This window comes from Microdochium trichocladiopsis, assembly GCF_020744255.1.
Source record: "Microdochium trichocladiopsis strain MPI-CAGE-CH-0230 chromosome Unknown B0I36scaffold_9, whole genome shotgun sequence".
Lineage (NCBI taxonomy): Eukaryota > Fungi > Ascomycota > Sordariomycetes > Xylariales > Microdochiaceae > Microdochium > Microdochium trichocladiopsis.
The window spans coordinates 1,973,814-1,992,417 of NW_025763552.1; the positions used below are offsets into that span (position 1 = coordinate 1,973,814).

Here is an 18,604-nt window from a genome sequence, read left to right on the forward strand (position 1 = left end):
GAAGCTCGCGTGATGCGACCGTTCCGATGCGGGAGCGGGACAAAAGAAAATTGACGGCCCCAGGCTGTCACATATGTATGTCCCATGGCTAGCCTGACTGCCGATTGCCGAACGGCAAAAGGAACTGGCAGCTATCCTGCTAAAAGCAACGGCGATACAACACTGAGCCGACATAAAGACGAAGCGAGCTCCCGTCGGTGTTGGGACAGCGGACATGAGCCACCAACCCTGCCACTACCAGAGAAAACCACCATGTCGAGCCTCGGCGGCGAAGGGCCGTACTGCATCACGGTCCTGTGGACCCTCACGGCGATTGTCCTCGTGTTCCTCGTGCTGCGCATCTACACGCGCGTCGTGTGTCTCGCGGCGTACGGCCTCGACGACACGCTCTATGTCGTGACGACGGTGGGTTCTGGGCACCTGGTTTGATATAATGCACGATTAGCGTCACTGACACGGTGCCGCTGCCCAGATCCTCACGGCGGCCTACAGCTCCGTCGCGACCGTCGCCTGCCTGCACGGCTACGGGCGCAGCGACCTCGACGCGGCGGCCACGGCCGACACGACCCTGTGGCGGATGGTTGCGCAGACGTTTTCCCTGCTGGCGACCGGCACGTCCAAGGCGTCGGTGGGCTTCTTCCTGCTGCGCATCGTGGCCGCGCAGTGGCACCGGCTCGTCGTCTGGGCGGTCGTCGGCGTCATGGGGGTGTTGTCGTTATGTAGGTTAAACTGTGGGCGACGTTACTTCTGCGATTGATACTGACCCGCAACAGTGGGGGCCTTGTTCACCTTCCTCGGGTGCAGGCCCATCGCGTACTCGTGGGACGAGCGCATCGCCGGGTCGTGCATCAACACTGTGCCCCTCTCAATGGCCTTGGCCTGTATGTTGTTTGTCCGAGCTGCAGTCAGAACCGCCAGCTAACACCCTTCCCAGTGGGCACTGTCGCGGCCGACTTCATCTTTGTCATCCTCTCGTGGATCTTCATCTGGAAGCTCAACAGCCCGCGCAGGGACAAGACCATCCTCGCGGCCAGCCTGAGCCTGGGCCTCTTGTGGGTTATATCGTCTCCGTCTCCGTCTTGGCTACTGCGTGCTTACTCGTGTGTGTCATCATTAGTGCCGCCACCGCCGGGGCCTTCCGTATCATGAACGTCAGCGGCGTCCGGGACGTGCCCGTCGCCGTGATTGTCTGGTCGCAGGTCGAGACCAGCATGACGCTCATCTGCGTCGGTATCCCCGTGTGCCTGCCCCTGTGGACGATCCTGTGGCGCAAGGTACGAGGCGACAGCAGCAGCAACAACAATAACAACAACAGCCACCCACCACAAAACCACGGCGCCGACAGCAAGGGGTCTGAGAATATCGCCCTGCGCACCATCGGTGGCACCCCGTTGCGCGTGCCGGACAACAGCCCGGCGTCGAGCAAGCCGGCCATCCGGACGCCGCGGGTGCACTCCGTGATGAGGAGTGACGGCAGCAGCGACGAGGTCAAGCTGACGGCCGAGGAGGAGCAGTGCACGTGTGGAGGGCGACAGGATAGCATGACGTCGTCGGGGTGGATGGTCGGCAGTGGGACGGACAGTCTCGAGGGCAGGGCGCCCCATGAGCAATGATGGCATTGTTCGGCTACAGGAACGCTTTCAAGAATTGACAAAAAGAAGAAATTACCACTTTTACATGTTACCGCCGCGACGAGTCCAGCTCCAACGGCGGCGTCGACGACGGTAGCTCGGTGCTCACATGAGACGGCAGCTCGGTGCTCACATGATATGGCTGGCCCCCTGCCCAAGCCTTGGTGTGGTCGTGAGCAACGTAACCCCCGTAATAGCTCAGCGCCGCGCTGTCTGGGTATGACATGGTGCCACTAGACGGCGGCGGCGGCATGTGCTGGTACTGCCGCTGCAGCATCTCGTACTTGCTCTCCTGCCGCCTCTTCCATCGCTTGTAGCATAGGGCCATGATCAATCCGCCAACCAGCCCAACCGCGCCGAGCGTGGCCCCCACCGCGATGCCCGCGACCTGGCCGTTTGACAGTGCCGGAGCAGCACCCGATGCATCCGGCGAGCTGCCTGTGGGTGATAACGTGGTCGATCCGGTCTGTGTGGGTATCGAGGACGACGAGCCGGGCGACAAGGTGGTACTGGTGGTGGCCTTGCTGCTCGATGACACGAAGCCGGGCAGGTCGGATGCCTGGAAGACGAGCTGGAAGAGGGGCGCCTTGACATCCAATGCCCGGACGGCGGTGGTCGCGCCCTGGCTGTCGGTGACGACAAACGGCACCGTCTGCTCGGCCATGACGGCCATGGCGCCCGCCTCGCACAGCGCGGTCAGGACAGAGCCCGTCGTCGCCACGCGCGTGCACGTCTGGGCGTTGTTGTAGTCAGGCATGACCGCGCACTTAAAGCCCCTAGAGTCGGTGTCAGCACTTTTCGTCACTTCTTGTCTCTCTTTCCTTCAGCAACACATACACTGGGCAGCACCCGACGGCCGTCTCGCTGCTCTGCGGCCTCCAGTGGAACGAAAAGTCCCCCCTCTGCTTGGACCCGTCGTGTGTGCACGCCGTCGTGTAGCCTGCCGGGCACGCGATGCCGGGCGAGTACACGCCCCAGTCCATGAGCGGCACGGGAGTCGCGACGTTGCGCGTCCGCGGCGGCCAGCAGCCCGCGTCGTCCTGCACGCTCGTGCCTCCAGGGCACTCCTGGGCTTGCCAGGCGAGGGCGCATGTCGAGCACTGCGCGACCGCCACAGCGCACTGCGAGGGCGGTGTCCATGTCGTCGTGAGCTCGCCGAGGATCGGGGTGTCGGTCGCCATTTTTGGTTGCTGTGGATGTGGTTGTTTGTGTGGTAGTACTGGGGGAGATCGACAGGAGACCGGCAGTGGACAGCAGGTTGCACAATATCTCTGTAGCCCGGACGCAGTCCACTGGCCTCGGGCCCGACAGACGGGCAGATTCCCTCAAAATCGTCTGATCCGGCACTTGGCCCTTCAGCCTTGGGAATATTATCGTAATATCAGCCAATCAGGACCCCAGTCCCCCAACGGTCAGGGGCCGGCCCCTGGTCAGGAACCTGCCCTGGCGGCTAGCGCGAGCCGGGCCCTGTGCGTGGATGTTCTGGATTGGTGCGTCGTGGCGTCTGTCAGGATTGCCGCTGCTGGCTGCTGGCTCAGCTCGTGTTGGCGGAATGGCCGAATTGGCGGCTGGCGGGAGAACGAGGCGGCTAACGGCAGGTTGCGATGGTCTGGCCCTAGCTGGACTATTCCTCAGGAGGGTACGAGTCCCGCAAACCTGAACTGCAATGGCTAGGGCTGAGCAGGCTGTCAATGCAGGAGGCAGGGGTGTGACGTCCCCACGACGCACATTTGGCATGCCCGTGGGCTGGGGTTGTGTCCAAGACGAGGCTTGGCTGCACGGGGCCCGACCTGTCGGTTTGAGATGCCGTACGGGGCTCGTTGACGTGTTCCAGATTTGCTTGAAGGCAGATGCCGTGTGGCTGGCGGTCAGCACGGCGTCGGATTCGAAAGGCCGAGGGCGTGTTGTAGAGTGCTTGACAACCGGACAACCCTTGGATGCCTGTCAAGCCTCGTCGGGAAGGGTGGGGCGACGTCCTGTGGCGTCCTTGCAGCATCAGGGGATCTCTGATGTCGTCCTCGGCAGATGCTTTGTCCGAGGGGTCTGTATGCTGCCTCTGCCTTCTCGAAGACGCCGGCATTCTGGCGTTTGGAGTGATCTCAAGCGGCCGCTTTTGCACGTCGTGTAATAGGTATGGAATATGGTGCGTGCTGTCTCGATGCATCGCTCTGGGAAAGCAGCCAGTAGGCAGTGTCGATGGTTGATGAGCCTCATGATTAGAGTTTGGAGATCGTGATATGGAGCCTACCTTTTTCCGCTCGCTACTGAAGGAGTTCAACAATCGGCTGCAGGCAGAAGAGTTCGACGACATTGCAGACGGCGTCGCCAGTCTGTATAGCCCCACTGTCACAAGGCTGGGAGGAAAACATTGTGGCTCGCCGGTATCTCGTGGGGTGTTTGATCGGTCGGCGTCGAGTGGGGAGGCGTTTGCAGGATGAACAGACTGATGTCTCGAGGCGGTCGAGCGTGTCAGAGTCGACAGGATTCTGAGTGTTAGCCAAAGCGATCCCAGAGCAGAGCTTGAGTCGCTGGGCAAACGACAAGGCGAGAGCGAACCGACTGGGAGAATCGCGCGTGCGTCCTGATGGATCTCCTGTCAGAAATGCCGTGTCTCGTGTGAAGTAGGCTCCGCCGAGGAATTGTTGCCCACACTATTGTTCCGCTCGTGGCTTGAAATTTGACTGCTACGAAGCACCTCAGGCTTCCACGTATGACCGTCAAGAAAATCCAACTATCGAGGTATGATCCTGCCCTGCTATGCGGCGAGCGCGGCGAGTCGAGGTGGATGGGGGCAAACAATGAAGAGGATGCCGCTCTGACGAAACGGTGCGCTGGGAATAGCTCGACTCAGTGCGACGGTCGCACAGGCACTGGAGATTTGATTGTGGCAGGCCAGGCATCTACCCGATAACAGAGGCGAGGCACTTGGTGGTGGGACGGCAGCGCCACGAGCGCTGTTCGGTTGTTTGCATCTCGACGCGAGGCAGCTGCACGGCCACGCGCCAAGTGCAGGAACACTACAAATCGGCCACTCGCAGGAACAACACACAATCACTGTCACATCACCTTTTTCCCTTCACAGCATCTGGACCACCAGCACTTCCATGATGCCTTCGTCTCAACCCATCCAGCGGAATCAAGTCGCCGACAGCGATGGCAAGGCACAGCACCACCGTCTCAACGCTGCAGACAACGCCGGCCAGCTTCCCCGTCGTGAGCGTGGTCTCATCAAACCCGGCACCGTCAAGATTACGACTACTCAGTCTAAGGAGGTCAAGCGGAGCCTCCTGACCAGCGCGGATCGGATCGCAAAATTCCTCAACGACGGCCCTGAGCTGAGTCGAAGCGACGACGACGACGACGGCAGCCAATGTTCCCTCTCCCACGAGCTACACAAGCCAGGCGACTCGTACAAGGAGGCAGCACAACGCGACCAGAGCCTCGTGTTCCACAAGGCCAGCGGGCTCGTGTACAAGAAAAAGAGTGTGCCGCGCGAGACTCCCGCTGAGGCTTTCATGCTCCCCGAACACACGCTCCTGCCGAGGCAGCACCTCACTACATCCTCACCGTCCAAGACCAGCGACGCCACAGGCCCGGCAACTGAGCACAACAAGACTTCGGCTGCACACGTCGTGGCTGCTCAGCCTCTCCACAAGGACAGCGGCTGCCAGCTCGGTTCCTCCACTGCAGCAGATGCAGTTCGGCAGGGCACCGCGACCGCTCCCGACTCTGTCGCACCTCGCAGCGGCCAACATGAAGACGAAGACGGCGACTGGGTCGACATTCAGCCTCTGTCCCGTGAACACTTCAACTACGTTCACCTGACCGATGCCAAGGCGAAGGGCAAGGCCAACACGGCCCCGGCCACGGCCACTGCCGCGATGGGCGACCTGCTGTTGCCGGCGTGCGAGTTCATTGTCTCGCTCAGGCGCCAGAACCATCCAGGCGTTGACCAGGCAGACTTTCTGGAGCTGGCCCGCGAGATGGTTGCAGCCTCCCTGAGCGGAGACCAGGCTGGCGTCGAGGCAGGAGAGGCTGCCCTCCGCGGATTGTTGCGCTCGACCTAAAGGAAGGGGCTGCGAGAAATGGACTGGACGTGAACACACAAGATGAAGAATGGACTGGATCAAGTGATGGGTCTTGCACACACGTGAAGAGTCGCCAAGTTGGGCAGCTAAATGTAGAATAGAAGGAATGACCTGCACCACGCATCAACTGCTTTGACGTGACCATCGACACCCTGGCATCGGACTATTAGTCGTGATCACAGTAAACATACAGAGTGTGCACTGTCCTTATACTGTACGGCGTTTGCGACTCTGTCGATCATCCTTCCACCGCCGGCATACAGGTCCCAGCCCCGTCGCCTCTCGCCAATCGCTGGCTTGTTCGCGATCACAGCATCTCCCCAGTCCAGCCCCCGCAGAAAAGCTCGGGGTCTCCGCATGCCTCGCTCCATCCGCCCGCCGATACCTGCAGCGTCCATCCTACGAGTGTCTCGCTTGCCATTCCTTGACCGTGTCACACACTAGCAGCCGGAGGTGCCGTTCTAGAAACCTTCTAGGGCATGCCGATCTGGTCGCTGGAGGAGGGTGGCAGCCATCCGCAATTCGCAGAGGCAGAGGATCTCGCCACCGAGCTGCCGCGTGTCTGGCTGCGCGGAAGAACCCTATTCCAGAGTGTCGGTGCGACAACGACAGGCAATAACTCCTCGACCAGGATTGGCACGGGCGATCGCAATGCGGGCTGGCATCACCTGACCGAGCGATCCTCTGGCGAGACGCATTACCTAACGATCTCACGCGACCGGGTGAATCCGGAGAGCGGTGGTGGAGCTCTCTCCTCTCGCATGCCCATTCGCCATCCGACACAATTCGATCACGGGCCCCTCGACTTTGCCCGCTCAGGCGTTGTTTTCAATACCGGCGAAACAAGCCAGGAACGCGCACAATGGACCCGCATGGGAGCTAAGCCTTTCGAGCCAAGCGCCGGGTGGTCTCTCGGCACTATCGTGGGCCTCGAGGCAGAGGGTGGGACCCCAGCAACCGCGAGTCGCGGCAACTGTCGCGCTTTTCGTGCATGACGTATGCAGGCGGGCAGGGACTTGCTGGAGAAGAGTCCGGTGGTCTGGGACGCGCTGATTGACAGGAATCTGGGAAAGCGCTGAGGGTTGTCAGATACCGACGACGGGCAAAACTCTAATGTGCCGTGGGTGGCGTGGCCGCCAGGCAAGACAAGCACTCTGGACAAGCATTGCCAAGGTGAACGTCGGTGACAGCCCCTGCCGTCGGCCCTGCAGCCAAGCCCGCAAGCCGCCGGCAGAGGCGCCGCCAGTGACGTCGTGGCAGCTTGGCCCTGCGCCCCTGAGAACCACGTCGCCACCAATCCACGACTCACGACTCAATCGACACCAGCGATCCGGCGGCTAGCGAAAATCTTTTGCACGTCTGCTGGCCAGAAAACCCCAGACTTCCTTCTCCACACCCGCCTGCACGCCCGAGCTTTCGGTGACACTCGGTCAAATTTTCGCACTCCACTCCCGCAGCCATGGCACCCGGGACCTGGGACCTCCACGCGGGCTCGTCTCTGGGGCTCCACGATGATGCCATATGGCCATCTGCAGCCCCCATGGGCAACGTTTAAATACCTGAGCAGCACCCCCAATCCCGCATTCCTGGAGACAGCCCCAGAGAGGAGGACATCTCGCACCTGACACTATTTCCCGATACTCACCGCCACCATGCCGAAGAACACGGGCGAGCACATCGACAACACGGATCCTGAGATCCCCAAGCATCTCAATGAGCGCGATCTCGCCGCCGCCGCGCAGGCCGGCAGCTGGGAGGTCGATGCCCTGATTGCCCAGATGGAGCGCGAGCTAGAGGCTGCGGGCGGGCTCAAGAAGGGCTTCTTCCAGCTCGAGTTCAGCGACCCCAGGCACTTTACCTGGGTCATTGTCGCGTTTGCTTCCATGGGAGGACTGTGAGTTTGGTGCACTCTGCATTTTTTTCGAGTGTCTGCTGACGTCGGCAACAGGCTTTCCGGTCTCGACCAGTCCCTCATCTCCGGCGCCAACCTCTACCTTCCCAAGGACCTGAACCTGACGGACAGGGAGAACAGCTTGGTCAACGCCGGCATGAGTCTGGGTGCTATTGGTATGTTCTCGTGTCATTCTTTGCATTGCCTGACGTCAAACTGACCTCACCAGGTGGTGCCCTCTCCCTGGGTTTCTTTAACGAGCGCTTCGGCCGCTGGTGGGCCATCATGATCTCCATCATCCTGTACACCATCGGCGCGGCGCTCGAGGCCGGCGCCATCAACTACGGCATGATCATCTCTGGTCGCGTGATCCTCGGTCTTGGTGTCGGTCTCGAGGGCGGCACGGTCCCCGTCTACGTCGCGGAGACGGTCGAGCGCCGCATGCGCGGTAACCTCGTGTCTCTCTACCAGTTCAACATTGCCCTCGGCGAGGTTCTCGGTTATGCCGTCGCGGCCATCTTCCTGCGCGTGCCCGGCAACTGGCGCTGGATCCTGGGTTCCTCCCTCCTGTTCTCCACAATTATGGGTATCGGCATGCTCTTCCTCCCCGAGTCGCCCCGTCTCCTCATGCACAAGGGCAAGACCCTCGAGGCTTTCAAGGTCTGGAAGCGCATCCGCGGTGTCGAGACGCAGGATGCCAAGGAGGAGTTCTTTGTCATGCGGGCCTCGGTCGCGCACGAGGAACATGCGGTGGCTGAGGGCGCCAGCAACAAGCGCTTCCCCTGGATGGACTTCATCACCAACCCCCGAGCCCGCCGCGCCCTCGTCTACGCCAACATTATGATTCTTTTGGGGCAAATGACAGGTGTTAACGGCATCATGAGGTTTGTGCTTTTTTATCGCTTTCTACGCACGAAATGATGCTAATATCGTCACAGTTACATGTCTGTCCTCATGAACCAGATCGGCTTCGATGCGGAGCGGGCCAATTACATGTCCCTGGTGGGGGGTGGGTCCCTCCTGCTGGGAACGATCCCCGCTATTCTCCTTATGGAAAAGTACGGCCGCCGTTGGTTCGGTCTCGTTATGCTGCCGGGCTTCTTTGTCGGCCTCGTCCTCATCGGCGTCAGCTACCTGCTCTTCGACCCGAACAACCTGACCCCCTCGACGGCTCTCTACCTCGTCGGCCTCGTCCTCTACATGTCCTTCTTCGGCTGCTACGCCTGCCTGACCTGGGTCGTCCCCTCGGAAGTCTACCCGACCTATCTCCGCTCCTACGGCATGACCATCTCCGAGACGCTCCTCTTCCTCTTCTCCTTCATCGTCGTCTACAACTTTGACGGCATGCAGAAGGCCTTCACCCGCACGGGTCTCATGCTCGGCTTCTTCGGCGGCATCGCCTTCCTTGGCTGGTGGTACCAGCTCTTCTTCATGCCCGAGACCAAGAACAAGACCCTCGAGGAGATTGACATGCTCTTTGAGCGCCCCACCAGCGAGATCGTCAAGGAGAACATCCGCGGCATCTCGGGCCTGTGCGGTGGCGGCCGCAACCGCGGCAAGGCCGTCGCCCAGCCCGAGGGCATGCTCGAGAAGAAGGAGGAGGCTTAGAGGGGCGGTCCAGTGCCGGCCCATATTACCAGACATGACAGATACCCCTAGATCATAGAATAGAGTGCATAGCGCTTGAATTGATGATTCTGATTTTGTGTCCGCTGCGTGTCCACCAAAGCCGACGCGCCCGAAATGCCGTGCTCGCCGTGGGTTGTAGGAGCTTTTGCCTGAGACTCCAATTTGCTGCAAACGCACTGCCTGTCCCCAAAACCAAATCCCTGTGTCAACCAAATGCATCCCAAGTACCGGAGCGTGCCGATGATCACACGCGCATGTCAATTATTACAAGAGCGACAACTCAGTCCGAAGACTGCTGTCGGCATTCTCATCTTCCATCAACTTTTCCACGCCCTTGCTCGCATGGGCTCCATCAGATCTTCTCCCCATCCTCCGAGTTCACGCCCGTGCCGGTGTCGGCGCCATCATCCTCGCTGACGTCGGGAGGGCCGTGATCCGAGTCGCCCTCTTCACTACTGTAGCGGTGGCCCTCGGGCTCGCCGTCGCTTTCGGGCCGGTCTCTCTGCTCGAGACTGCCAGGTCGCGGGAACAGCAACCACTTGAGGGCGTTCTGAGCGATGTAGACACCGGCGTGGTCTCCAGCTCGAGCGTCACGTATCATCTGATCGATCAGCTCGGCCACGGTGGGGTCACGGTTGTAGTAGTCCTCGAGCGGCAAGCAGAACTCCATCGCCTCAAAAAGCAAGGGAGGTGGAGGAGGTGCGCTCTGGCGGAGCGCAATGGCGGCAGCATGCTCGCCGGCAGAGATGCCAGAGTCATCGGAGCGGGGGCTCACAGGAGCATCGCCCACCATCGACGACTGCGCCCGAGAGCGGGCAGCGTCCTTGCCACCGCCATCCTTGTTCTCATTGTCGTCTCCGGCAATGCCCAGCTGGCTGAGATCCTGCACGATGTCACTAATCTCGGCATCGGAGGCGGGCGTGACGTTGGGAGTCTTGGGGGTGGCGGAGAAGAGGTCGGTACTGGAACGGGCTTTCGCGAGTCGCGGGCTCTCTGAACTGTGTGGCTTCGGGCTTGCGGTGTTGGGCTGTTCCGAGGCGCTGGGGCGGCGGCGGCGGCTGGCTGGCGACTCTGCCTCGAGCTGGGTGGTTGTGGGCGGCGTGCTCTGGGCAGCGGACGCAGTCTGACCACTGGGGGCAGATGCAGGCACAGACGGCTTCTTGTCCTCGACGCCTCCTTCGTGGAAGGATGCGAGCAAGGCGTGAGAAGCCTCCTCGGCAGCGTCGTGGGCTGCGCGATCCTTCGAAGTGATGGGAGTGTTGCCAGGCGTGTCCATGTTGTGCGATGCGTGGACTGGGTGCTGCTCTGTTATGCATGAGACGCGTTGGTCAGCGTTGTACGTGGTGGAATGAGACTCCCCGACAGTTCGACGTACTCTCTAACTGTGCTCTGATGCTGACCGTGATCGAATCGACTGGGCCAGCTGGAGGCTGATTGGTGAAATTTGGCGTCAAGTTGAGCCGCTTGACAGGTTGGGGTTGTGGTGGTGGAAGAAGCACAAGACCGGTCGGCACCACAACAAAGTGGCGTTTGCCAACCATCAAGCTTGGGTCCTCACCGGACAGTCACGCAAGCCTCGGGTATCTTGGGAGGCAAGGCATGGCCTGTGGGTAGCTTGTTCTCGTTGAGTAATGATTCTCCGGTGGCCTCCACGCAAGCCGCAGAAGCGATTCCGGGGAGCGCAAGCCAGCCGGGGACAGCCAGCCCAGCACCAGGCCGGTCATGTGCTTTCTTGAGCAGTCGGTCACTTGGGAAGAAATCTAGAGTCTCTTTCACCGGCAAAGGCAATGTGCGCAGCTTTGTAGACTCATTTCACTCGACACCACTCCACGTCGCCACCACTCCAACACACCACGACACCACACCCAACCACAATGTCTTCCTCCCAGTCTCGCATCCCGGGCGCTACGCAGCCTGGCAATGCTGGACCAGGCGACGCCGTCCGCGATGTCTTCAAGTTCTTTTACCTGCAGGCGAACGAGGAGTTCTTCAACGGCGACCGCAACAGGGTAAGATCGCAAGGACACTTTGACGTCTGCTTCAAACAATTGACCACACGACCCCCAGGCCCTCAGCACTGCCTATTGGCTCCTCGCCCAGCCTGACCTCCCCGTCCTGGAACGAGCCGGCTCGCACCTCATGCTCGCCGACTCCACCGAGTTCCGCGCCTACCACGCCGAGCGGGCCCTGGCGCTGTACAAGAGCGTCCGTGACCAGTTCCCCGAGAGCCACCCCAACCGCAAGAACATCGACTTCTTCGTCGAGAAGGCGGAGGCGGTACACGCCCGCGTCCGCGACATCCCAGACCTCCCGGACAAGCAGCCCAGCGAGCAGGAGCTTCTCGAATGGGTCAAGGACGACATGCGAGCCCTCTATCGGCACTTTGGAGATCCCTCGGTGCTCAGAGGCCTCGACGCAGCAGCAGGCCGCCACACTTTTCCCGACGAGGCCCAGGAGGAGCTTCCAGGCGGAGACGCAGATGCGGGTCGTGACTGACTCCACGGCCGGGTACGCTGTGGTCCGAACTGCCCACAGGGCTGCGATGGAAAGCACAATGAGGTGATGACACTGGGACAGGAATAGAGGCTGCTGAAGGCCACACATAGTGCGTGACTGAGTCGGAGACATTGGCTCATCAGGAATAAAGCATAAAACCAGTACACAAACTTCTTGTGACTTGTAATCTGAATGGCGCGCTATCATCGCGTGTTTATTCTGTCGTGAATTGATTGACTATTTTCTGGGAATATACATCCGTGACAAACGACCATCTCCGAGACGCGGATCCTGTTCCCCTTCATCGTCTACACCGTGCTAGCCCTGGGCAACACCTTCCAATGCCACCGCGTAGAACAAGAGATAGTCCGCGTCCGGGGTGTCCCCAATCGACCACGTCTCCGCGTCCCTCCACACGGGCTCCCCTCCCAGCGAGTACAGCCTGACCGAGTCCTTCACCTCTCCCCCATCACCGCACCTGACCACCGCCACGAGCCGGTAGTCGAACTGCCTGACCCACACCTGCGGCGGCATCGCGGGCCCCTGCGGCGGGCCCAGCGTCTTGCCCGTAAAGTCGACCGCCTGCAGCTCGGTGAAAGAGCGCGGCTGCGTGACGTGATAGCGCACGCTGATGGCCACGGGCTGGCCGAAGAAGTACTGCACCAGGATGCCCCAGAGGGGTTGCATCAAGGGCTGGAAGTGGCAGCTCAGCACGGCCCCGAGCTCGTCGCTGCCGTCGTAGTAGACGGTCTCGTGGGGGCTCCTGTCCGAGGGGATCATCTGCCAGACGCCCTCGTTGCGGGGCCCGTCGCCGCCGCTGCGGCAGAAGCAGGTCCGGTGGAAGAGGGCGAACTCGGGCCGGCGCCAGAGGGTGGTCTGCAGCAGGGGTGTGTCGAGCAGGCCCGCCACGGTGAGCTGCTCGGGCTGCAGCTGCTGGACGACGACCTGCTTGATCCGGGCGTGGGCGGCCTCGGCAATGTCGTCGGTGCGCGAGAAGTCGGCCCAGAGGAAGCGCAGCAGCACGCACGAGGCCTCCTCGGGGGTGTACCAGTAGGTGTGCGAGACGGAGGGGAAGTCGACCGGGTGGCGGAGGACGTGGGCGTAGAGCTGGCGGAGGACGGTGATGGTGTTGTCGACAGGGACGGACTCGTCGTCGGGGGACTCGGAGAAGTCGAGGGTCAGCGCCCGGCTGGTGGTCTCGCGGGTGGTCTGGCCGAAGCGGAGGTCGCCTGCGTGCGAGATGGCCTCGTGGACGTTGGTGAAGTTCATGTTGGGTGGGGGTATTGATGTGGGATGGTCGATGGGCAGTGCATCTCGGGGCATCGCCGGTATATGAAGGCGTCTGTCTGGAGGGCGGGCATGAAGCCTGGTGAGGCATCCGCCATGGTCATCTTGGCCGGCGATTGTTGTTCCGTTGGAGGTGTTGGTAGTGACTGCGAGCGCGGGCAGTGTCTGGCCAGGCACCACTGTCTGTCTGTCTCTTGGGTGGATGTGAAACGGGAAGATCGTGCCTGGCGCGACGTGCATGTTGCACCTCCTCCTCGAGTAACCCTTCTCTTCTAACCACCACCCCGCAAGCTGGCATCACAGACACGGCCACGGTGCATCCCCGATCGAGAGCATCGACAAGTTCGAGTCAGCTCACGTCCTCGCACAACCGCTGACAGACAAGACGATTCATGTCGCAGTTGCCGACGTGAAGGCCGCCGCCAGGCTCTCCATTATTAAGACGCGGCACAAGAGTCGGCCACTCCTCGGTGCCTGGGCTCAGAGCTCGGCTTACCGACTCAAGGCTGGCAGAACAGCACCCCGAAACTCAGGCCAATTAAGTCGAAGCAACGCGCCAACGAAATATGTGCAGATTACCAAAAGCCCAGCGGCTTCGATCCACCGCCTGGTTTGGCATCGCTGCGTCCGTTTCAAGTACACCTGGGACAAGCATGGCACCGACCGGAGCGGCCCAACCAAACCTCCTCGTCCAGCAGGTATGGCCACCTTCGAGACCTGCCAGAACCCAGCGTGCATCGAGTGGCGGGCCGCCGCATTCAACCTGGATCCAGAAAAGAAGGGTGACGATACGCCGAGACGCGGTGCTCGACATGCTGGATTGACCGGCATAACCACAAAGGCACAGACTGGACGCCAGGAATTCGAGACCGCAGCCAGTGGTTGGCTCATGGCGATGACACAAACTTTGACGGATGTCAGGCGGACGACTGTGACAAAAAGCGCAAGCCAAACCAGTATGGCGCCGTTACTACCACGTCCACATCACAAACCACGCCTTGTCAAACAGCGTCCATTCATGTGTTGTACAGCGGCTCACTCAATACAATGACTTTCGCGTCTCGACACTCGTTTAGAACAACTGGCTGGTGTAGATGGCATAGCCGCCACTGGACTCCTCAAATATCCGACCAGCCGCTATTACTTCCAGCCACGACTCCGTGCCACACCACCTACCCGAGCCGCCCCTTCTCCAGCCACCTCGCGCCCTCCTCTCCGAGCTCCGCCCTCGCCTTGGCCAGGTACTTTTCATTGTCCTCCGCCGACAGGACATCCGCCCACCGGCCGTTGGTGCCCTTGTTGACAAAGGTCTGCGCGCCGCCCTCCCACACGACGGCGGCCTGCGGCGGGCTCACCTGCTCGGCGTGCTCCTTCATCCACCGGAACGTGCAGTGCTCGACCGCCTCGTCCCACTTGTCGCCGCCGACCATCTTGCCCTCCCCGAGGAACTCGGCGATCCGCCGCATCTCCCCGTCCAGGTCCTTCATCATGTCGTTGAAGTGCACGAGCAGCAGGTTCGGCTGGTCGCGGGCCTCCCACCACTGGCGGGTGTGGCTCCAGAACGGCCACGGCAGAGACGCCCGCGTGTCGTCCTCGGCCAGGTCGACCAGCATGTCCCGCGGGTCCGGCGACGTCGGCGCCTGGTACGGCGGGCCCACGCGGCCGGGCGTGTCGTTGAGGAGCTGCCAGAAGAGCGGCGTCGCCCGGGCAAAGTGGTGGTGCAGGCTCCAGATCATGTCGCGGCCGTCGCGGCCCACAAAGATGTACTTGGCGTCCGGGCTCCACACGAGCGCGTCGAGCGGCGAGTGCGTCTTCATGAAGCGCCGGTGTGTCTGGGCCTCGAGCATGCCGTGCATGGCCTCTTTGGGCACGAAGCGCGTGTCCACCCACGGCGAGATGAGCCCGGGGGCCACATCCGGGTTGGCGTTTTGTGTCAGCTGGCCGACAATCTGCTGCACCCACTGTTCGTGAGGGGTCAGCCGTGGTCCTTCCGCGAGGTAGTCTGTATGCTTACAGTCGTCCCGGACTTGCTATAGGTCGCAATGAAGATGTCGTCGGGGCGGAAGGGGAAGCCGTTCCAGACCTCCGAGTCCATGCTGTGGTTCTGGAACTCGCGGGTCTTGACGGGGATTTTGGGAGCGGCCATTGTGGAGGTTGTGGTTCTGTGTATGGGTTGGGTTGGGGCATTCACAATGTACACAGGGCGGGCGAGCCGCCTCTATTTATCTCGAGATTAAACTCTGCAAGAATCACTATTCCACGAAGCTCTCAACTATCGCAACATGTGCGCTTTGTCTGATTGGCCGGCTGCCGCCAGGGACACTCCTGGCAACTCTCAGCTAGTGCTGACAAGTAAGTCCGACAGCTCGCAGAAAGTTTCCGCAGCGCTCCACATCAGCAGGGACTATTTCGACGGGGGCATTCTTATAAATTTCCCTGTCAGGAAATATAGCGTCTGAAAAATGGAGCCCAGCAGCTCGGGCCTGTCGCGCATAGGCTATTCACCTGGGACGTAACCCCGGTCTGCCCTTGTATAATTGGGCGCCTGAGCGAGGCTGCTCATCAGCCCTGAAGCTGACCTTTGGGTTTTTGTGTCTGGCCATCCGAAGCACCCGTGGCCGCTAGGCGAGAAATCGACCGCGTGTGCATATCCAGAATGCAGGTGCTGATGTTGAAGTCTCCAGTTCCGGTGCGCTGCTATGCTAGGCTTGTTCCTCGTCTGGTGTCGCTCGATCGCTATTCCCCAGAGTCAGCTAGTGCGCTATGCTTCGTGTCAGGCGGGATCTCTGCGTACCATGTCTTTCGGCTCCCTCAGCCATTATTCCCGAGCACGCTCTGTGTGTCTTGCCTCCTCCTGGATATGCCGAACCGCCCATTCGACACCTACACGGAGTTCAATCAGATCCCGGGTGAGCTTCTCCCGCTGCGTTAAAATGGAGAATGCAGTCTGATTGCCTGGGGCTCCCGCCGCCGATACAAGCTCAGGGAGCCACGACCCAGGCTGTGTGCGCTGGCCGGCTATCGCAAGCAAGTCGACAGCTCTCTCGTACACCTCGCGGGCCGCAACGGCGTGGGCATCCGTGTGTTTGGCTCGGCCGGCGCGGATCTCGACCTCGATCTCTGCAAGCTCTCGGCGCGCCATGAAGAACACCGCCTTGGCGGTGGCGAGAACCCGTTCGTCCTCGCTCTGGGGCTGGGAGGCGGGAGGCGCTTGGGCTGACATTGTGTACGATGTGTCAGTGTGGTGAGCGGCACGATGGTTGCCAGTTGTGGCGGATGGCGTGTTTGTCTTGCGTTGTGGATGGCGTTTGATGGACTTGTGCGTGGACTTGCTGTGGTATGTGACTCAGGCAACGCACAAACAGCACATCGAGAGAGCACAGTTTAGCAACTGCCCACCACCCCGCTACTTCAACATCTCGCATGCACGCACGCACGCACGCACGCAGACGACAACCATGCAGAACAACGAGAGCCCCCGCCCGCGTCACGAGGACGCCATGACGAAGCTCAAGAGCCTCAGGGAGCACCGCCGCCGTCACAAGCGAGCCGCCCGAGCTCACCGACAGCTCATGAGGACGCACCAGCCGCAGAACCACCACGCCCACCCAGATCCCCAGCAGGGAGGAAGGGACGGTCCGCACACTGGTGGCGGCGCAGAGCCTGGCCCAGCGCAACCGTCGAGGGCACACATGCCCAGTGTCCAGCAGGATGCAGGGAGCGTGCTCCCTCGCGGGAGTGTGGCCAGCCCAGCGCTTGCTGCCTTGGACGACAGTGCCTGGACCTTTGATGGCCTCGGCTCTGAGACGGCGCCAGTTTCTGGTAAGACTCTCCAACTGACTCCCCCACAGCCATTGCCTGTATTTCCAACGCCGCTGCGGCCAATTGCCCAGTCACTGGGAGCCACATACTCGGACCATCAACGACTGGAGCGCCGGATCAAGCAGCTCGAGCAGCAGCTCGCCACGCGCGTCCGCGACTTCACTGGGGGGTTGCGGCACGACGAGGCCGTGGACAGCGGCAGCGGCAACGGCAGCGACAGCATCGACGAAAGTGACGAGAGCACCGACGACGACGACGGCGCTGCCGCGCCCGGTGGAGAGCGTGAGGTGGCTGGTTTTACCTCGATACCTGGCCTCCTGGGTGCGGTCTCGACCGTTCCATCTGTTGTTCGAGAGCGGCAGGACTACCCAGTCCCGCGGACTCTCAACACAAACCCACCGCTCTCCTCTGCCGGAGTGCTAGTGAGAGCTGGCCAGAGTGCATTCTAGACGAGTAGCGAGCCGGAGGTGGACCGCGAGGCAAGATGGAGAGCTATGGGTCGATCAATGGGCAGATATAACTTCAAGCACTTCCAGTGGGATTGAGGGGGGAGACCGGTGCAGATGAAGAGGAATTCAACGTTTGAACCGGCTATTTTGTGTCTGTGTGTGCTTTTGAAGTGACTGGTGACTTGAATGTGTCTCATACTATCGCATCCCGATTAAGGGACGCCTTGACGATATAAGGCCAGTTGCTCAAGCAGCTGCCCTAGGAAGCAACTGGGGCGAGGCTGCCACAGCAGGCGCCTGGCCAGTTGGCGCTGTCGCCAGCGGCAATGATTTTCTGGCCTGGACTTTGCAACAACACCACGCACAACCCCTCACATTCACACCTGCATCACCTCAACCACCGCACACACGCACACACACACCACACACACACACAATGGCCGACCAGCAGCAAAATGTGCAGCGCCTCGAACAGCAACACCTCCGCCGCCTCGCCCAAATGCGCCTCCAGGGCATGGAGGAGCGTCTCGGGCAACTGGAGCGCCTCGCGCAGCAGCAGCAGCAGCAGCATACTGGACAGCACCACGCGTCACCGGTCGACGCCTCCGCCCTCCCAGCACCCACCCCGGTCGATATCCCGCCCGTGCCCTCTGGCGTCAAGAAGAAGCGCAACAGGGGATGCAGAGGAGGCAAAGGCAAGGCCAAGCAGCAAGCAGCCTCCCAGGCGCTCGCTGCCGCCACGTCGAGCCGGGCTCTTCCCCCCGCCGTCTTGTCCCAGTCCGGCGTGCGGCTTCTCCCGAGCTCTGCAGACGGCATCCGGGTTTTCACCACCGTGGATCCGCCGGGCGTCTGGGTCTCCCTCGACGGGCTCGACGCCGAGCGCAGCAGGACGCTGGCCGAGGGGATACAGAACTTCCTTGCTCTTACGAAGCAGGATGACGCTGCTCCTTTGGTTCCGGTGGCCGAAGCTGCTGCTCCGGAGGGCGCCTCGAGCCAGGCTGCCACTCAGCAGGCGCCTGGTCAGTGGCCAATCAAGGAGGACGTGGATGCTTTCTTCGAGTGATCATATCGTGTCATGGCTGTAAAGGACAAGAGATGATGAAGGGATTGGGTGACGGCTGGAGAGGAGAAAGAATTGGGATCCTGGGATAGAGTAGGATTAGTCACAGCGAATAAAAGGCAATTTTTTCATCTGCTTGACAGCGGGCTGGAGAGGACGGTCATCCCTGTTAGCCTCACTCTAGTGGCCAAGGCCACGATCGAGGCGGCACTCTGGAGGACAGAGGCGAAATGGCCGTACCTAGCCATGCC

At 61.1% G+C, this 18,604-nt stretch overlaps 10 protein-coding genes across 10 annotated transcripts; 6 read left to right on the top strand and 4 right to left on the bottom strand.

Moving 5' to 3' along the window:
* Positions 1 to 252: 252 nt before the first annotated feature.
* On the top strand, positions 253 to 1,613 carry B0I36DRAFT_376745 (uncharacterized protein; the record flags this gene model as incomplete). The annotated part of the gene is made up of 4 exons (XM_046160489.1): positions 253 to 405; positions 473 to 719; positions 935 to 1,052; positions 1,118 to 1,613. The coding sequence occupies 4 exons, from the start codon at positions 253 to 255 to the stop codon at positions 1,611 to 1,613; spliced, it is 1,014 nt and encodes a 337-aa protein (XP_046008548.1).
* Positions 1,568 to 2,846, bottom strand: B0I36DRAFT_387393 (uncharacterized protein). Its single transcript, XM_046161170.1, has 2 exons — positions 2,469 to 2,846; positions 1,568 to 2,407 (listed from the first exon to the last, which is right to left on the bottom strand). Exons 1-2 carry the CDS (start codon positions 2,810 to 2,812, stop codon positions 1,681 to 1,683), a joined length of 1,071 nt encoding a protein of 356 aa, XP_046008549.1. The 5' UTR covers positions 2,813 to 2,846; the 3' UTR covers positions 1,568 to 1,680.
* Positions 2,847 to 4,738: 1,892 nt separating this feature from the next.
* B0I36DRAFT_416958 (uncharacterized protein) lies at positions 4,739 to 5,698 on the top strand (the record flags this gene model as incomplete). The annotated part of the gene is made up of 1 exon (XM_046162094.1): positions 4,739 to 5,698. The coding sequence occupies one exon, from the start codon at positions 4,739 to 4,741 to the stop codon at positions 5,696 to 5,698; it is 960 nt and encodes a 319-aa protein (XP_046008550.1).
* Positions 5,699 to 7,269: 1,571 nt separating this feature from the next.
* On the top strand, positions 7,270 to 9,318 carry B0I36DRAFT_295756 (uncharacterized protein). The gene is made up of 4 exons (XM_046151869.1): positions 7,270 to 7,613; positions 7,668 to 7,786; positions 7,840 to 8,494; positions 8,549 to 9,318. The coding sequence occupies exons 1-4, from the start codon at positions 7,372 to 7,374 to the stop codon at positions 9,216 to 9,218; spliced, it is 1,686 nt and encodes a 561-aa protein (XP_046008551.1). The 5' UTR covers positions 7,270 to 7,371; the 3' UTR covers positions 9,219 to 9,318.
* Positions 9,319 to 9,591: 273 nt separating this feature from the next.
* Positions 9,592 to 10,515, bottom strand: B0I36DRAFT_353181 (uncharacterized protein; the record flags this gene model as incomplete). Its single annotated transcript, XM_046157184.1, has 1 exon — positions 9,592 to 10,515. The coding sequence occupies one exon, from the start codon at positions 10,513 to 10,515 to the stop codon at positions 9,592 to 9,594; it is 924 nt and encodes a 307-aa protein (XP_046008552.1).
* Positions 10,516 to 11,113: 598 nt separating this feature from the next.
* Positions 11,114 to 11,735, top strand: B0I36DRAFT_366903 (uncharacterized protein; the record flags this gene model as incomplete). The annotated part of the gene is made up of 2 exons (XM_046159376.1): positions 11,114 to 11,248; positions 11,307 to 11,735. 2 exons carry the CDS (start codon positions 11,114 to 11,116, stop codon positions 11,733 to 11,735), a joined length of 564 nt encoding a protein of 187 aa, XP_046008553.1.
* Positions 11,736 to 12,053: 318 nt separating this feature from the next.
* B0I36DRAFT_366904 (uncharacterized protein) lies at positions 12,054 to 13,004 on the bottom strand (the record flags this gene model as incomplete). The annotated part of the gene is made up of 1 exon (XM_046159377.1): positions 12,054 to 13,004. One exon carries the CDS (start codon positions 13,002 to 13,004, stop codon positions 12,054 to 12,056), a length of 951 nt encoding a protein of 316 aa, XP_046008554.1.
* A 1,028-nt stretch (positions 13,005 to 14,032) lies between these two features.
* B0I36DRAFT_274693 (P-loop containing nucleoside triphosphate hydrolase protein) lies at positions 14,033 to 15,197 on the bottom strand. The gene is made up of 2 exons (XM_046151359.1): positions 15,037 to 15,197; positions 14,033 to 14,983 (listed from the first exon to the last, which is right to left on the bottom strand). Exons 1-2 carry the CDS (start codon positions 15,166 to 15,168, stop codon positions 14,195 to 14,197), a joined length of 921 nt encoding a protein of 306 aa, XP_046008555.1. The 5' UTR covers positions 15,169 to 15,197; the 3' UTR covers positions 14,033 to 14,194.
* Positions 15,198 to 16,480: 1,283 nt separating this feature from the next.
* Positions 16,481 to 17,293, top strand: B0I36DRAFT_387397 (uncharacterized protein; the record flags this gene model as incomplete). The annotated part of the gene is made up of 1 exon (XM_046161171.1): positions 16,481 to 17,293. One exon carries the CDS (start codon positions 16,481 to 16,483, stop codon positions 17,291 to 17,293), a length of 813 nt encoding a protein of 270 aa, XP_046008556.1.
* Positions 17,294 to 17,663: 370 nt separating this feature from the next.
* B0I36DRAFT_416970 (uncharacterized protein) lies at positions 17,664 to 18,500 on the top strand. Its single transcript, XM_046162095.1, has one exon. It carries the CDS (start codon positions 17,749 to 17,751, stop codon positions 18,376 to 18,378), a length of 630 nt encoding a protein of 209 aa, XP_046008557.1. The 5' UTR covers positions 17,664 to 17,748; the 3' UTR covers positions 18,379 to 18,500.
* Positions 18,501 to 18,604: the final 104 nt, after the last annotated feature.